General features: G+C 41.2%; 1 protein-coding gene across 7 annotated transcripts in view; it reads left to right on the top strand.

Annotated features, from left to right (window-relative positions):
- Positions 1-15,229, top strand: part of nedd4l (NEDD4 like E3 ubiquitin protein ligase) — a 41,561-nt gene that overhangs the window by 1,989 nt on the left and 24,343 nt on the right. For 4 of the 7 annotated variants that reach the window (XM_077496886.1, XM_077496891.1, XM_077496888.1 and 1 more), the window contains exons 2-6: positions 1,297-1,370; positions 3,978-4,059; positions 6,768-6,806; positions 7,101-7,154; positions 14,738-14,776. In XM_077496886.1, the coding sequence (XP_077353012.1) occupies positions 1,297-1,370; positions 3,978-4,059; positions 6,768-6,806; positions 7,101-7,154; positions 14,738-14,776 (288 nt within the window). Of the gene's footprint in view, positions 1-1,296; positions 1,371-3,977; positions 4,060-6,767; positions 6,807-7,100; positions 7,155-9,865; positions 11,085-14,606; positions 14,643-14,737; positions 14,777-15,229 lie in introns of those variants that run through there. The other 3 variants (XM_077496887.1, XM_077496889.1, XM_077496892.1) reach the window with 3 other exon arrangements.

Below are 15,229 nucleotides of genomic sequence, written 5' to 3' on the forward strand. Positions count from 1 at the left end.
ATGCCGGAGGCTGTAAAATCGTTCTCCGTCGCTTCAGCAACATGACACCGGTCGCAAATAAAAGCTGCATCCACTGTCCTGGGCGTTTAGTTACAAGTTACAACTGTATCAAAGTGCCTTTTAAGGGGAAAAAAATTGCTAGATATGTTTCATGATATTATTCATAATACAGGACATGTAATAACCAATGGAAAAGCATGTTTGTCGACACCCTAAAAGAGAAATGTTGACCAATTTAAGATTAAACAGAGAATTGTTGAGCAACTTAATAAAATTGCTCCAAGTGGTAACACACGATTGAATTAAGTTAATCCAAAGTGAATATATTGATTTTAATGAACTCCTAATCAATTAAACTTAATATATTCACTTTGGATTAATATAATTAGCTTACACTGAAGCAATTTTATTAAAGGGATACTTGACTCATGTAGCCATTTTCAGCAATAAAAAGTTAATATTTTGTCCGAATTAATGTGATAACTTCATTATTTTTCCATGTACAATTAATACTGTAAAAACACATTTTCTTGCTGTTGAGTGAAGATGACGTCACCTGTGCTGAGGAAGTAAGGTAACGACCAATCACGCTGCTCACCTGTTTTCTGGGTTTGGTCAGCAAACTGAGCCATGATTGGTTGTGACCTTTTTCGTGAGCACGGGTGATGTCATCTTCAGTTGACAGTAGAGGTGTTAAAAAAAATCGATTCGGCAATATATCGCGATATTACATCGCGCAATTCTCGAATCGATTCAATAGGCGGCCAAATCGATTTTTAAATATCCATTTTTGATGGAAAAATATTTACCAAAACGTCTTAGGGTTCACACCTTAAGCATAGAAAAATGTTATATTAATGGAACATTAAGCCTTAATATTTTATTTTAATGCTGTTCAAACACGCAGTTGGATGTTAAAATGTCATTAATGACAAGTTGTTACTCTAAAATATATGCAAGCGAAACTTATGTCGTGTTCAAGAAATATTTATATTTTGGCAAAACATCATCTGATTGCGCTATCAAGTATTGTTACTTTGTTTCGGCGAGTTCTCAAAAGGTTTTGCCTGTTGAGTCAATTCTGTCAAATAGCAAATAATTTATTATCCTCCATTATGTCACACCATCACATTGTCACGGTGCACTGAAAAGCTCTTCACTCCATTACCGGTAATCAGTAATATATGTGGGTCAGTGTTATTGCATCAAAGGAATGCCTGGTTAGAGAAACCGTTGGCACTCAGAAGGGATCATTTTTCCATGAATTTGATTAAATATTTTTTTTTTCCTCTGCAGAATGAAACCAGAGTGCTACGTGTTAAGGTCATCGCTGGAATTGATCTGGCCAAAAAAGACATCATTGGAGCCAGGTGAGTTTCACTGAATATTATTCTTCAGAAATTTGTGGTTAGGGCTTTATTGTGTGTGTTTTTTCCCCTTATAATTTAAGTATTTGACATGATTGCTGTTACCCAATGCTTTTCTGTGATAACACTGCAGCTCGGTCATGTCAAATGGTTTGGCTGCAGTTTCAAAGTTGCTGCGGATTTCCGGAATTGATTGGCAATTACGCGAGTTAGCCCCATTTTCTGTTACAATGAGGCAGAAGCTACAGAATGACTCACTCACTGACACCTTCTTCAGAAATAGACATGAGATAAAAGATTAACATGGCTGCTTCATTTCACACTCGATGATGGGTGGGCAGCCACTCAAGAGGCCCAACTATTGACTTATAAACAATAAAACGAAAATCAAGCCATTTGCGTGACCTTTCACTCCTCAAAAAGACCTTTAACTCCCATTTGAACAAATGATTACCCTTGTGTCACTCTCTCCGATTTATAACCGACCTCTGTCACACCTTTGCCAGATAAAATCTTGTACTGTGGAACCGCTTGTTTTGACCACGCTCCGATTTTGGAATTATTCATTCTCGTAAAAATAATGAACATGGACAAAATAAATCCCTTCCATGCCACATTTGAAATAATATTAGAAACTCTTATGCAACATTATGTATTTTCCCGCTTGATCACCACAAAAAAATAAAATAATAATAATAAAAGCCAAAGAAAAAGCAAATCACATATTGTCTTAATTGTATGACCTCGGGGAGTTACATGATTGAAGCCTTCTCATGTATCGGACCAAGCAAATAGAGTTTTTGACTGTCATCATCTTTCATCTTTCCTGCTGACCTCCAGCTAACCTTTATGGTGACGTCATGTCATTTTGGTTCTGCTGGTTTGAGGTCTCTCTCTTTGTTTTAGTTTTGCATTGTAAAGCAATGACATTTGGGCTATCCTCAGTTTCCCTTTTCTGCCCATGTGACGCAATGCAAAAACACTGCGATTAATTATTAATGTGCTATCAGTCAATGCTTAACCTGCTATCTCGCGTTATGTAGTAAGTACAAATGGATGATTCTAATATTTTAGTGTAATAAAACTGAACAAGAATGGCTGAACAGCAGACTATTCTGAGATTCCCTTCAATAAAACATTAAGTTACCATTATATTTCTTACACCGCAGACTGATGGTTCTGTCAAATGGTCAAATCTTTTTGAGTGGAATTTGTGGACTTACCGTCATCGTTTTGGATGTCGTGAACTTTGTTAAGTATATACACATCATTTATTTATATTGGGCCCTGCCTTGTGTTTTAAACATGCAACGACACAAACCAAAGTGTGTTCATAATTCTATCAAATGTTGACGTCATGGATGTTGACGTGCTGTTGATGGTTTTGACCGAGCGATCGCTTGAATGCGGCAACCAACTGGTGACATTGAAGCAGCCCTTCTGTCTTACATTCTTTTATTATTTTTTCACGCGAAGAAGACAAGTGACAGTTGTCAGTGAATTGTCGACACAGTGGTCCAATTGTAACTGTTTAGTCAGCGCAAACAAGCTCACAAACACACAATTAGAGGCAGCGGGGTTCCCTCGGGCAGAAATAACAATCAAGTTGAGCTCTTTTGATCGCGATAGAAAGAGTACTTAAAAGTTAGCAAACTGTCTCCATTTTCAGCATTGAGAGTGGAAGTAGTTGACTTCAAAAACATGGTAGCATCTTGATGTCCTGTTTTCAACCCCCATGAATAAGGAAGTAGCTTGCTAAGACGTAGACAAAATCAAATATGGCTGTCCTCGCTTTCCTTTTACTTTTTCTTCAGTAGTGAGGCTTCCTTGTGAATAGTGAGCCGAGCTCTTTATCCAGATCTTCCCTGCAGCATCCATTTTTTTCAGTAGCAGCAGGATGTTCACATGCCATCTTCTTTTTATTTTATTTTAATGCTCTCCCCATTTTTTTTTTGCATTGCAACTTCATCAATAAGACATTATAGACCTTATCTCCCAATTTCCAAAGGCAAATTGTTTTTTTTTTATCTGGGCAGACTGCAGTTTCACTGTTGGAAATGGAGACAGTTCTCAGGTTGTGAGAGAAAATGTGGTTAACATGGTTAAGCGCAGATTGCAGTGGTTGCTGCTGGTGACAATTTGTAATGTGCAAAAGGTTGATTTTAGATGTCACTCAAAAGAGAACTTGCTGCAATGCTTTCAATGCAATTTACAACTTCTAGTTCCTCCTTGTAATTCATTTTATATTTTACTTTGAGTATATGCAGTTCAGAAAATGAGATGGATGAATGATGGCAGAACTTGAAGATGCTATGCAGCATTTTTACAGCACAATAGACCAGGGAACAAGTCCAAAATGAACAGTGACGTGTTATGGTGATGACAATGGACCACTGGACAATAATGTCCAATATGACTGCAGACAGGGTATGTCATCATATTGATATTTACTCCGGCTTAAATCTTTTTTCAGGGAATCGGCTGTCATTGATATTTGCGCTTTTAACTGCCTCATAGAATGAAGGAAAAGGAATTTTGAGTCGTGTGTTCCTTTTAACTTGTGAGTTATGATTTTTTTTTTTTTTTGCTTTGTTTTTTTGTTTTCTGCAGTGACCCCTACGTCAAACTCTCTCTGTACGTCACGGACGAAACCCGAGAGCTCGCCCTGGTCCAGACAAAAACGATAAAGAAGGTAAGGAGCGAGCTGGGCATTGTGGTGCTGCGTCTTTTCCTCTCCTCGAGTTTGCGTGAGCTCTAATTTGCTTTGACCTTATCAGATTAGCCACGCCTGGTCTAATCATGTCCTCCCGCACAATTACTGTCCCGCTGCTTACGTTTGTCTCCGCTCACACTGCTGATTCCTGCCCTCGTCAGGAAATGTGTTGCTCATGTAGTCTCAGCGCTGAAGGCTAATGCTACTTACTTCCTCCAATAGTGGCGATCACTTTTAATAGACACCATGCCCCGATTAGTCACCACGAGCCACTTAAAGTAAAGAAATACCACTCCACCTCTCTTTCCCTATTGGGGGGGGGAAAAACGGGTCATAATTTATCTGTTATACGACAGCGAGGGGTGGGTAATATTCCGAGGGAAAAAAAAGTCACAAATTTATGAGACAAAAACCTCATATATTTCCGACATTTTGTCAAGTTTGTGAGGAAAAAAAACTCACAAATTCACGAGAAATAAACTCGCAGTTATTCCAGAAAAAAACTCAGAAACTTGCGAGAAATACACATAGCTTGGCTAAAGTCTGGACTAGGTGCTGGCGTTTGTCCACCAGGAGCTAGCGTGAGGATTTGTTGGTGGTTAATGGAACATCCAAGCAGGATGGAGGCGGATTTCTTCTTAAACGTTACTCGTTATACACAGTAGCTAGAGCGACAACACTTCCTGCCTGCCTGTGACGCACATGCGCAGTCGTACCTGTTTGCTGATGAGGTACGCTGCAATTTACGGTTGATTAAGTTGACTTATCACGACTACTATAGATGACTACTGACTAGTCAACTAGCAAAATAGTCGTTTGTGGCAGCCCTGGTGCAGTTTTGAAGATTACTTGCATTATGTTGTGTTATTAGTAGCCGCGGTGAAGCGGATTATGCTACTTTTGTTTAATAATATTGCAAAAATGCCTTTGTTCAAATAAAGACTATTCACGTTTTGGAAAAGCTGCTTTGAATCCTAATGTGGGTCACTTAATGTGATTTTCTGAGCGCTAGCTAGCTTTCCACTAGCCAATCTACGCTGTAGCCATCCAGCCGAGCTAGCAGGCAGGCGCAGCAGACCCCCATGACCCACCCCATGCGGGCAGACATATGCTGCCAGTAGCCTTGCTTGCATTATAGGATATAAATAGCTGACAACGCACTGCTATGTGGAGCAAAAAAAAAAAAAAAAAAAAAAAAAAAGCTTCCTCTGTGGTCTTTATGTGTCTTTTTAAGTGGGACACCTTTTCATGGCATCTTCTGTTGCAGAGATAAAAGTTTGCCTTGTGGTGGTGAGAAGGCGCCCCAACCCCCTAAAAGTAAACAAACAATCTGATTCTGTGTATTCCTTATTTGGATCTCCAGGGTGGCGGTGGTGTTGGTGGCGGTGTGTGTTTTTTAGAGGGGGGTTTATCATTGGCATTCTTGCTTTAGGCCATGTCGTTGACCTAAGGCATTTTAATAGCTAGTGCTACAAAGTTCTCAGGCCAATAAAAAACTGAAAGTGATATGACGATTTCAGGATTTGTGCCTAAAGTAAAGCCTCTTTTCCACCTACTCGTATGGCTCGCATCAGTTCAGTTGAGTTTGGGGTATTTTACTGAATTTATTGATACAACCATGCAGGAAATTATCGATTTTTATACTTGATGACTCCTGTTTCAGTGTCGCTATTGAACAGACTGATCCTGCTTGAAGGAATTAGTATTGTGGTTGTGGTTTCTATTGACCCTTCCAGTGTGACGTCATGTTTAAGTGCGCCCCCTTACAGTGGAGGGCAGGGCGTCAATTTGTTTGTTAGCAGCTAGCAAGCTAAGATAGCTTGAAAACTTCGATATACAGCAAGACAAGTACGTATATCTGAACTATTTAATGAATGACAATTTACACCATGAAAGTAGTGATCGACGTACTGTTTCAACCAAAAACAATATACCTTCCGCTTCCACTTTGCCTTCCAACAAACTTCTTTTTTGTAGCTAGCGGCTCCAAACGGCTGGTTTCAATGAGTCACAGTAATGTAGTGTCCTACTCGGGACTTTTTTTTGTGACACTTGACATATTTCCCACCTTTTAAACGAAAACGCTCGGCGGAAATCAAGCTCTGTACACTCATTTCTTATGGGATGTTTGCCCTCCCTGAGGTACAGCGGAAGCTAAGCAGTGACGTCAGCTGGAAGGGTCTATAGCTGATCTCATGGCCCATCTTTAGACAGCCAAATAGTTCAAGACCAAATTACTCAAGAATTAATTCCACATAATCAACAAACTCTCAATCAATCCATTTTTATGCCAGTAACTATTTTCCATTGTAAAAGGTCCCAAACTACCCATTGCGAAAGTCACTCTTTTCTGTACCCCTTCATTGGCATCACAGTGTGTGTCTGACACTGGCAGGAACCCAAGTCTAATCACAATTTACCTAAATACTGAACCCTATTATGGTACGAAATTTGAATGCACCTGTAGGACACATGTCTTGATATTCTACAAGGTGGACTGTTTGTTTCTGTACATGTTTCTCATATGTTTCAGTTGAAAAAAAATGATCCAGATGCATTTTTCCTATGTGTAGAAATGTATGGCCCAGCCCAGCCACTACTGTGGTATTCATACCTGTTGTGTTTTCTCTATGTCTGTGCATCATATTTCATCACTGGAATAACCATTTCTGTACTTGATGTTCTAGACGCTCAATCCCAAATGGAATGAGGAATTCTACTTCAGGGTGAGCATCAATTTCTTTAGTTTTTTTCCCCTTATGTCATGTCATGTTTGTTTCCATTTTTTTCTCAGGGTTCTCTTTGCTTATGACGGCCTTTTACTGTGACACAGTAAAAGATAGCATGTTTTACATTTTATTCCGTGTTAGACAGGACACGGACAGTGTGGCAATTTTGTACTTTGCTGATTAATGTGTAAAAGGCTAAGGAATATAAATGCATTTGACGTTGCATTCATGCACATTTCTACAGTTGACGTTATGGCATAATTAACACTATTGCTTTTGGCGCCTATGCAGGTGTGTCCGCAGAATCACAGGCTCCTCTTCGAGGTGTTTGATGAAAACAGATTGGTAAGTGTCACCCCTCCTTAACCCGGTTTCTTTCATCACTTGCTAATTGTCGTTTCGACAGCTTCTATTATCAGTCTGTATATTTAGTTTCACCCGCCGAACTACTTAGGCTGTGTTTTCCCCCCCAAAATTTTTATTTATTTTTTGCTTTTATAAATGGTCTTAGTTTCCATTATTCCAGACATGAGAATTTTTCCAGTCATGCTTTTTATGGATTAATATCTTCCAAATGTAATGTGATGATAGTAAAAGTGATGTTGCCTACATGCATTTACTACGTTCTCACATAACCCTTTTGGAATCCATTTGTTTGTTTTTCTCTTGTACCACAGGGGTCGTCATTCTCAAGTCCATCTGCACCTTTGCATTATTTGTTCTTAATAACTCTTATAAATATTTCCAGATTTAATTCCAAAGGATTTTCTTGGCTAAAGAACCGTTACTTTTATTGCTCTGATCGAAGACTATTTTGTGGTAACAATGAAAATGTGCACCCTGTCGCAAGGAAATTGCTTGTTTGACAGCTTGATAAAACCTCAAGTGTTACAGGAATTACAAAAAATCACAACTTGGTCTTGATGATGAATCCACGACTTCACACCTCCCCATAATCATAACCAAAACCGTAACCGTTGCTTTCCAAGCAAACCTGACCCGAGACAGAGATAATCAGAGAATTTCCCCGAAGCGGGTGTTTGACTTTTGCGAAGGTTTCTCGGTAACTTTAGCTCCTGGAACGTCATTTATAATGATGTTTGGGAGAACCATTAGTGGATGTTTCCCAGGATACAGTTTATTTCTCTGTCTGGATAAGCCCTTCTTACAAGGCCTTGCAGAGAATTTTTTTTGTGAGCTGATGAACACCAAATCCTGAAGTGGTTTTTGCAGGGTCATATAAATCATACGTATATAATCCATACATCTATCAGTACTGCACCCTGAACGTCAAATGGGATTGCTGGCATGTGGCCTTCCAAGAAAAGGCCAGCTCAGATTTTCCCCAGCGTGAACGTTGTGTTGCAGTGGCAGCGGGATGACACATGAAAATGGAGCTTAGGCAGCCTCAAGCCTGTTTCTCTCCTTATATGTCTGAGGAGGGCTTTTCCATCTCAGGGTGCATCCCGGGACGTCAATTTTTCATCTTCCCAAGACGATGCTACGCTTCCAGATTTGTCGAACAGGTTAGGGAAAGTCTGGTGCAACTTTCTCAAGGGCACCTGGGTGGTACTCTTAAAGCTATCCAGCAACTAGCTGAGCCTACATTTTTCTGTAAAGGGTCTCTTATTTTATGTCATGGTTCTTTATCTTTTATTTTTGGTCTTGAACCAGTCACCAAGCCACATCCTTTAGGACCTTTGAGTTCCAATATCAGGTTGCTTCTTCATCTGAAAAAAAAAATAGTCTGAATAGGTTACATTTTTGTTTGAACCAGACTGGTTATGTCATTGGAAAGCTTGGCTTTGTGCCATCGGACCACACATTGGCATTTCTTTTATCAAATGTTCTTTTTATTTTTTAGGATTTCTCCCATTCAAACATGTATTGACAGTGCCCAACACAGTGCACAATGTCTTAATTGTGATCCTTGACACACTCTTATTCTGTTTCTCTGTCTCCGTCAGTATTTCCCATTCCCGATGGTTTTTCACTCACAAATCAGAACTTAGGGTTTTGCAATTTTCCCATTCAGTGTCTCGATTTGGCTGCTTTCCTTTCAATAACATGATGACAAGTTGATAACACTGTGGGCTAAAGCACTGGCCAAAATAGCCACACCGTGACGATTAAATGTTAATTCACAAAGAGCTTTGTCGACTCTCAGCCTTAGTGCCAGAAAACCTCACCCACTTTATCCCGAGGGCAAAGTAGCTTAAATCCCCAATTTCCTTTGCAGATAGTGTTGTATCATGTTGCTGGTTATCAGTCGGCAGTACTTAGGCGTCCGCACCCTGATTTCAGCATTTTGGACTAAAATAGTATCAAAGATATATTGTAACTTGAGATGCTCTTAGATACAAAGTGAGAAGCCTAGAAAATCTATCTCACCGCATAGGTTTCTCTTCTGTCAGATCTCTCAGATATTTTGCTTCTCACCATCCTGCTGCCTTTTTCAGTCTATTTTGAGCCATATCTTTCCTCCTCATCTCCACGCCACAATAAATCAGAGGCTTAAATACTGTTGTTGTGTTTTCTTAACGCAGTTGTCATTTTAATGGTGTTAGTGGGCCGTCCAGAAAAGGAAGATCACTGTGTGACCCGGTTAGGGTGTCACTTGTTTGGTAACTCTTACCCAGCTGGCACTTGGGGGTAGCATTGCATCGTAATGGCACATGTTGACGGTGTGTGTGTGTGTGTGTGGGGGGGTCATTTGTAGTCATGTGACTGACAGGCAACCCCGCTGTCACCCTGGAAACCAGAAGCGCCGGCCGCCCTTAACCAATCATGTCAGGAATGCTGGCTGTCACTAGGCTCAGGCTATTTCTGCTGTCTGTCGCTAGTGCATGGTAGTGCTAAGAACCTGGCAAACACAGACCCTTCTTTAGAACTTTTTTTTTTTTTAATTTTATTTTCCATCACTCCTTAAAGTGCTGTGTGGTTTGCAGCCTTTGTTTTTGTGATGTGTCGTTCTTTTTTTTTTTCCTGCCATATTTACTTGTGGAAGGAAAGTTATGGAAGGGACTCGAGGTGGGTGGGACCTAATGGGAGTGGTGCTGGAGTGAGAGGAAGGAAAAACGGGGATCAGTCATCTGACCAGCCAAAAGAAAGACGTGCGCGACACTTGGAGGACGGTACAACCGTACAGCCCTTCGGAGGGAGCTAAAGGCTGTCGGACGGGACGGAAAAATGGCACGTCTGCGTTTGTATTTTGGCTCCAACCGCAGCAACACTGCCCCGGAGATACTGGAAGGAGAGTCAGAAGAGCAGCATGGAGACCATGATGTCGCCACGGCGCTTCATACTCGACCACCTACGGCATTAAGCCCTTCTCAGGAAGCTGCGGAGCAGCCAGTTCCACCACTGGCTTTTGGTTCGCGTCGGGAGCCGCTGCTTAAACGCAGTTCTTCTATGTTTATACCCCAGCTTGCAGCCTATGCCGAGCCACGGCCCACAAAAAGCTCTTCCATGCACATCTCTCTTCAGCGCTCTGATGGAGCAAGTAATGGGGATTCCAGTGGTCACACTGATGTTCCGCCACCCTGCTATACTCCTCCGGGACCTGCGCCTACGTACGCCGAAGCGTCGGGTCAAGCAGATGTCCCGCGACAACCGCCTCCTCCATACTGCGGTCCATATTCTACAAACTCGCAAATATTTGGGACAGAGCCAAATTTCCCAAAACGCAGAGTCTTCAGCATTGGTTCAAATGGACATAATGTCTACAGCAGGGGCCAGCAAGGGATCAGTGTCGGTGGCATTCGTATTCGGAGGAACTCAACCGATGGTTCAGACATACGGCATCTTAGAATTTTACCTTACAGTGGTTCTGGATGGACTGTGCAGCAGCAATCTCCCGCTCCAAATACAGGAACACAGCGGGTTGTGTTTCAGCTCCAGCAAAACCAGAACCAAGATCTGAACCAGTGTAGGCAGCAGTCGGATTCACCCCAGGAGGAGCATGGCAACGTAGATCTCGTTAGGTCAAGCAGTGGCCGTTTTGTCCGTTACCCCAGAATTAGACTGGAAAGAGGTTCATCGCCACTTTTGGTGGAGAATGCGGCAAATAACGTACCAGATAGCCAGACATCTGGTCCAGATAGTCAACCAATAGAGGAGAATCTGAGAAAGGACACACAATCTAACGGTTGTACGTTAGAATTCAGTGGAGATGCCCCTCCAAGACAGCCCCATCTCAAGATTTACTTCAGTCCGGGTGGAGCTGGAGATCAGGATGTGATACTTAGCAATGACTCATCAACAAGTAACCCCAAGGTAAAAACTCAGTTTGATAATGTTTTCTTCCCCTGAAAATCAGTGTGTTTTTACAAAAATGACATCATTTTGTTATTGGTATGCAACAGTAAATATTGGCTACTCAATATGCTCACCTTGTATGTATTCTGTACATGCGTAGATGCTTTTCACGAGGCTTTAAGTTTTGACTTGCTTGGAATTGCTTTGATTTTTGTCGTGTTGCGCAAACCTTAGGGGATGCATTTATTATTTTCCGTGTAATATGGGAAGCAGCTGGTTTTTCACTTCATTGTATCCCCTCCAACTAAGATGATCTGCGTAGTGCAGATGGAGGACGATGACTGATTTTTTTTTTTTTTTTTACACATGAAAACCGCAAGCTCCCAAATGAGTTGGTAATTTCACATTGACCAATAGGCATAGTTGACACTTGGCAGCAATAATGAGTGAATGGTTAATTTCTTTGTAGACACTTGTTTGATTTCACAGACATTTAAACTTACTGGTAACCTCGACCGAGACCAGTTCTATCTTTAGACCGCCTCAAGTGTGCCTGCTGATTTGGATAGCGTGCGTCTTCTCTGGCTCTCCTGCTAGTATGTTGAGATGTTAAAAATGTGTCAGTTCATTATTCGTGTTCAGGTAATATCGTCCAACAATCCTCAACCTTTTAAACGATAATCGGTATTCTTGTCACTAGTAAATATTGCCAATATGCTGCCAGGCCGGAGCGTTTCATTTCTCTTCCAACAATCCTCAAATAGACAGCAATGGCAGGTCTTCCCCAAATCCCCAAGGGGGCCATTTTAGACCCTGAAACCCTGCATGCTCTGCCAGGACCACTCTCTCGCTGGTGGCCACTCACAAAGAACTCTGCTAACCACTGCCTGTTTTCCTGGAACCCCGCCAAAAACCATTGGGGCAAATGTTTTAATGTAAATCTGTGGATGGAATGTTTCTGTAATTTAGGATGCTGTAACAGTGGATTCTCCAGTTTCTCTTGTTGTGAAATTAGTTTGTTACATCGATTGACCTGTATGGAAAAGTATTCTACACATTCATGGTGGAACAGAAAAGAGCCTTCCTTGCAATTTGCCACAATTTTGCACAAAAGATAGATAACATATTTGACAACTAAAATATAAGCTTCTTTGGGGGTTTTTGGGGTGACTTGAGGTGTTATGCGATTCCGGTAAAATGTTCTGAGACTTTTGCATTTATAAGTCTCAACGACAATGGACTACGTTTACATGTAGCCAATATTTGGGTTAAGGTCAAATTTCTTGTTTCTGAAACATTCGATAAACCGTTTACTTGCATGAGCGGACAGTTATTCCCGTATACATGACATTGTGCTCATTTGGAATACCATATTCAAAAGTGCGATGGATGGACGTCATTACGCAAATAGACATAATTTCTGCTTTTAACTACGATCAATAAAATACCTTTTATTTATGTAACTCACCACACTAACTAAAATCATCGGTTTCCTCCTCCAAAAGTGTGCCTATTTGTTTACCTCTGCTTGAGTAGCTCTGGTGGGTTGCACGCCAGAAGCACGGACTTATATACATGTATATGTTTGTATACATACACACTGGGGCATGTTCGCCGTAGCGACAGAAAATAACATAAAACGCCACAGAGAAATCGGTGTATTAAAGTTAGGCTTGTTTAATGAGTGGGATGCCGCCACTCATGCAAGTAGTTCCTGTACTCGAGCAAGATTCCTTGCGGATAGAGTATGCGCAGAAAAAAAATCAAATACCCTGTTCAATTGAGATATTCCGGATGGATTTATTTGAACAAGAATTCGGGTTATGAAAGGGGTAACCCTGGGTTCTTATTCAGGTTTTTAAAACCCAGAATAAGAGCATATTCTGGGTTTTGTGTGTGTTTACATGGCCTTTCAAATATGCGGGTTTTGAGAGGGTTACGGACTGCATGTAAACGTGTCCTTCAACTACATCAAGGAAATTGGACTCCATTATGCTGGTGTGATCTACGGTGGTCTGAGAGACAAATTATTTAAACAAAATAATACTATAATCTACTTATTTTTCACAAAATGATAACTGAGCATTTTCTTTTTTAAATTTAATTTTAACTTTATTTTTTTTTTGTTTTAGCTAAAAAACAAAAAAGGCAGTGCAGGAATGGGGTGCAAATATTCTGTCGGGATGTTTGGAGAAGGCTGATTTACTTGTTCAAGTCCCTAACAATCCATATGCTGGCTGCCTCTGGGCCCTCATCATGCTGTTGGTCATTGGCGACACCCTCCCTACCCCGAGTGTAACCTGGCCCAGGGAGGCAGCTGCATGGCTCAACTGTGACCCTTTGATGACTCTGCAATTATAGCCCACCGCATACACATACCCGCAGCTTAAAATGCTCCCCTGCGTTAAAGGACACACAAAACAGCCGCGTCTCCCCAGGGTGCCGTTGTGCGGGCTGTTTATTACCGTAACGAAACTGCCAGTTTAATGTGTTACTTTTCGAGCGGGCGACAGGGGTAACCAGGCTGAGGTTAAAAGCAGTGACCCATCAGTGCTGAAAGCATTAGTCAATTAGTTTTATTGATAGTATGCTTTTCAAAGCAAAGTGTTCCGTGAATTCCGATGACAGTCACAGAATTGACACGTGACACACTACTTCTTAAGATGGGGTTTATGATTCACCATTTTTGGGAATTTGGCAGTCACTTAGTAGATTTTCCGCTAGGTTTATGAAATGAAAGCAGATACTATGATACTGTTGTTTTTCTTCCACAGCTGAAAATCTGTTCAATTGTGTGTATGCGTAAGGTTAGGTGTGTGTGAAATTCACTCATCTGTTGTTGACATAACTGCACTATAATAACCAACAAGCAGTGCCATGTGACTCACCTTTCACCATTGGATTCCGGGTCTGTTAAGAGTGTTATGCTAATAATGCTACACTCGATAGAGGATCATAAGGCTCGGTCTTTCTTGCACCCTCTTTCCTCGACAATTTTAGGTAGCAGTCAGAGCCCCCGTGGTGGGACGTCACATGATTATCTGCCAGTTTTAGTCTCGCGGGATATTTTCACTGGATTGGAAAGTTTCTAAAAAGTTGTTTTCAAGGGTTCCCCCGCCCCTTTTTTCTTTGTAAAATTTAGTTGCAGTCTGTTGATTGGGCGATAGAAAAACATGCCTAAATCTCGGTGATCAAATTATTCTATTCGTGTGGATGAGCGATATGGACCACAGTTTGCAGTACAATGTGAAACATTTAGGATTCATTTAGCCATCATGATAATTCCTCTTATTTGTATATGGGGAGAATTTTGATTGACTTCACACCATTTAAAAAGCATGTATTAGTTTTCATACATAACGTGGAGCGAAAATGGGCCCGACAACAAACGCCACCATCCATTTTAGCCCTCAAGTTTGAATTTTAAAAGGGTTAACTCAGTGGTGAAACTTGAAATATGGTTAGAGGCTCTAAAATCGATCTCTTCACTCCCATGTCTACGAAAGTCTGCTATCTAAATCAGTTATGTCCCACATACAGGCCTCTACCAAGAACGGGCTTTTCCACATCGGACAGGTAATCTTTGTCCCCCTTGAAGAGGGGGGGCGACTGTTGTGCAGTGCAATCATTCGTCTTTATTTCCTCCCCCTTTTTTTTCTACCCTCTTCCAGTCTGCATTAATTACAGCAAAGGGATGGACAAATCTACAGGTTTCCTTTTATTTGACTCACAAGCCTTCTTCCCTGGTTTTATTCCTGATGTTGTCATAGCAACAACCCTCTTCTTCCTCTGTCTGGGTAATGTGGCTTCCGTGTTGCAGTTGGATGTTCTTCTCTGGGTTTGTGGGGTTTCTGATACCGAAGGCCTACAGAAACTGAGCCTTCTGTCTTGGACACATGCAAAAGCTGTGTTCCTTGCCAGATATAAATGTGTTGGTCCATGATAAGATCCCGATAGAGACGTTTTCCAAGCAAACACGCTGTTTTGCAACTCTATCGGATGCTCATTAAAAAAAGGCCAGAAGTTATTTCTGGACATGACTTGCAATCAATACCTTTCTCTTGGTCAATGACAAATTGTTGCTGTGTTTTTTTAAAGTCCTTGGCAATACACTCACTGTGGTTTTTCCCTTCTCTTCCCCTGTTGGAATTGTTGTCCGTGCC

Source organism: Festucalex cinctus, chromosome 15, assembly GCF_051991245.1.
Source record: "Festucalex cinctus isolate MCC-2025b chromosome 15, RoL_Fcin_1.0, whole genome shotgun sequence".
NCBI lineage: Eukaryota > Metazoa > Chordata > Actinopteri > Syngnathiformes > Syngnathidae > Festucalex > Festucalex cinctus.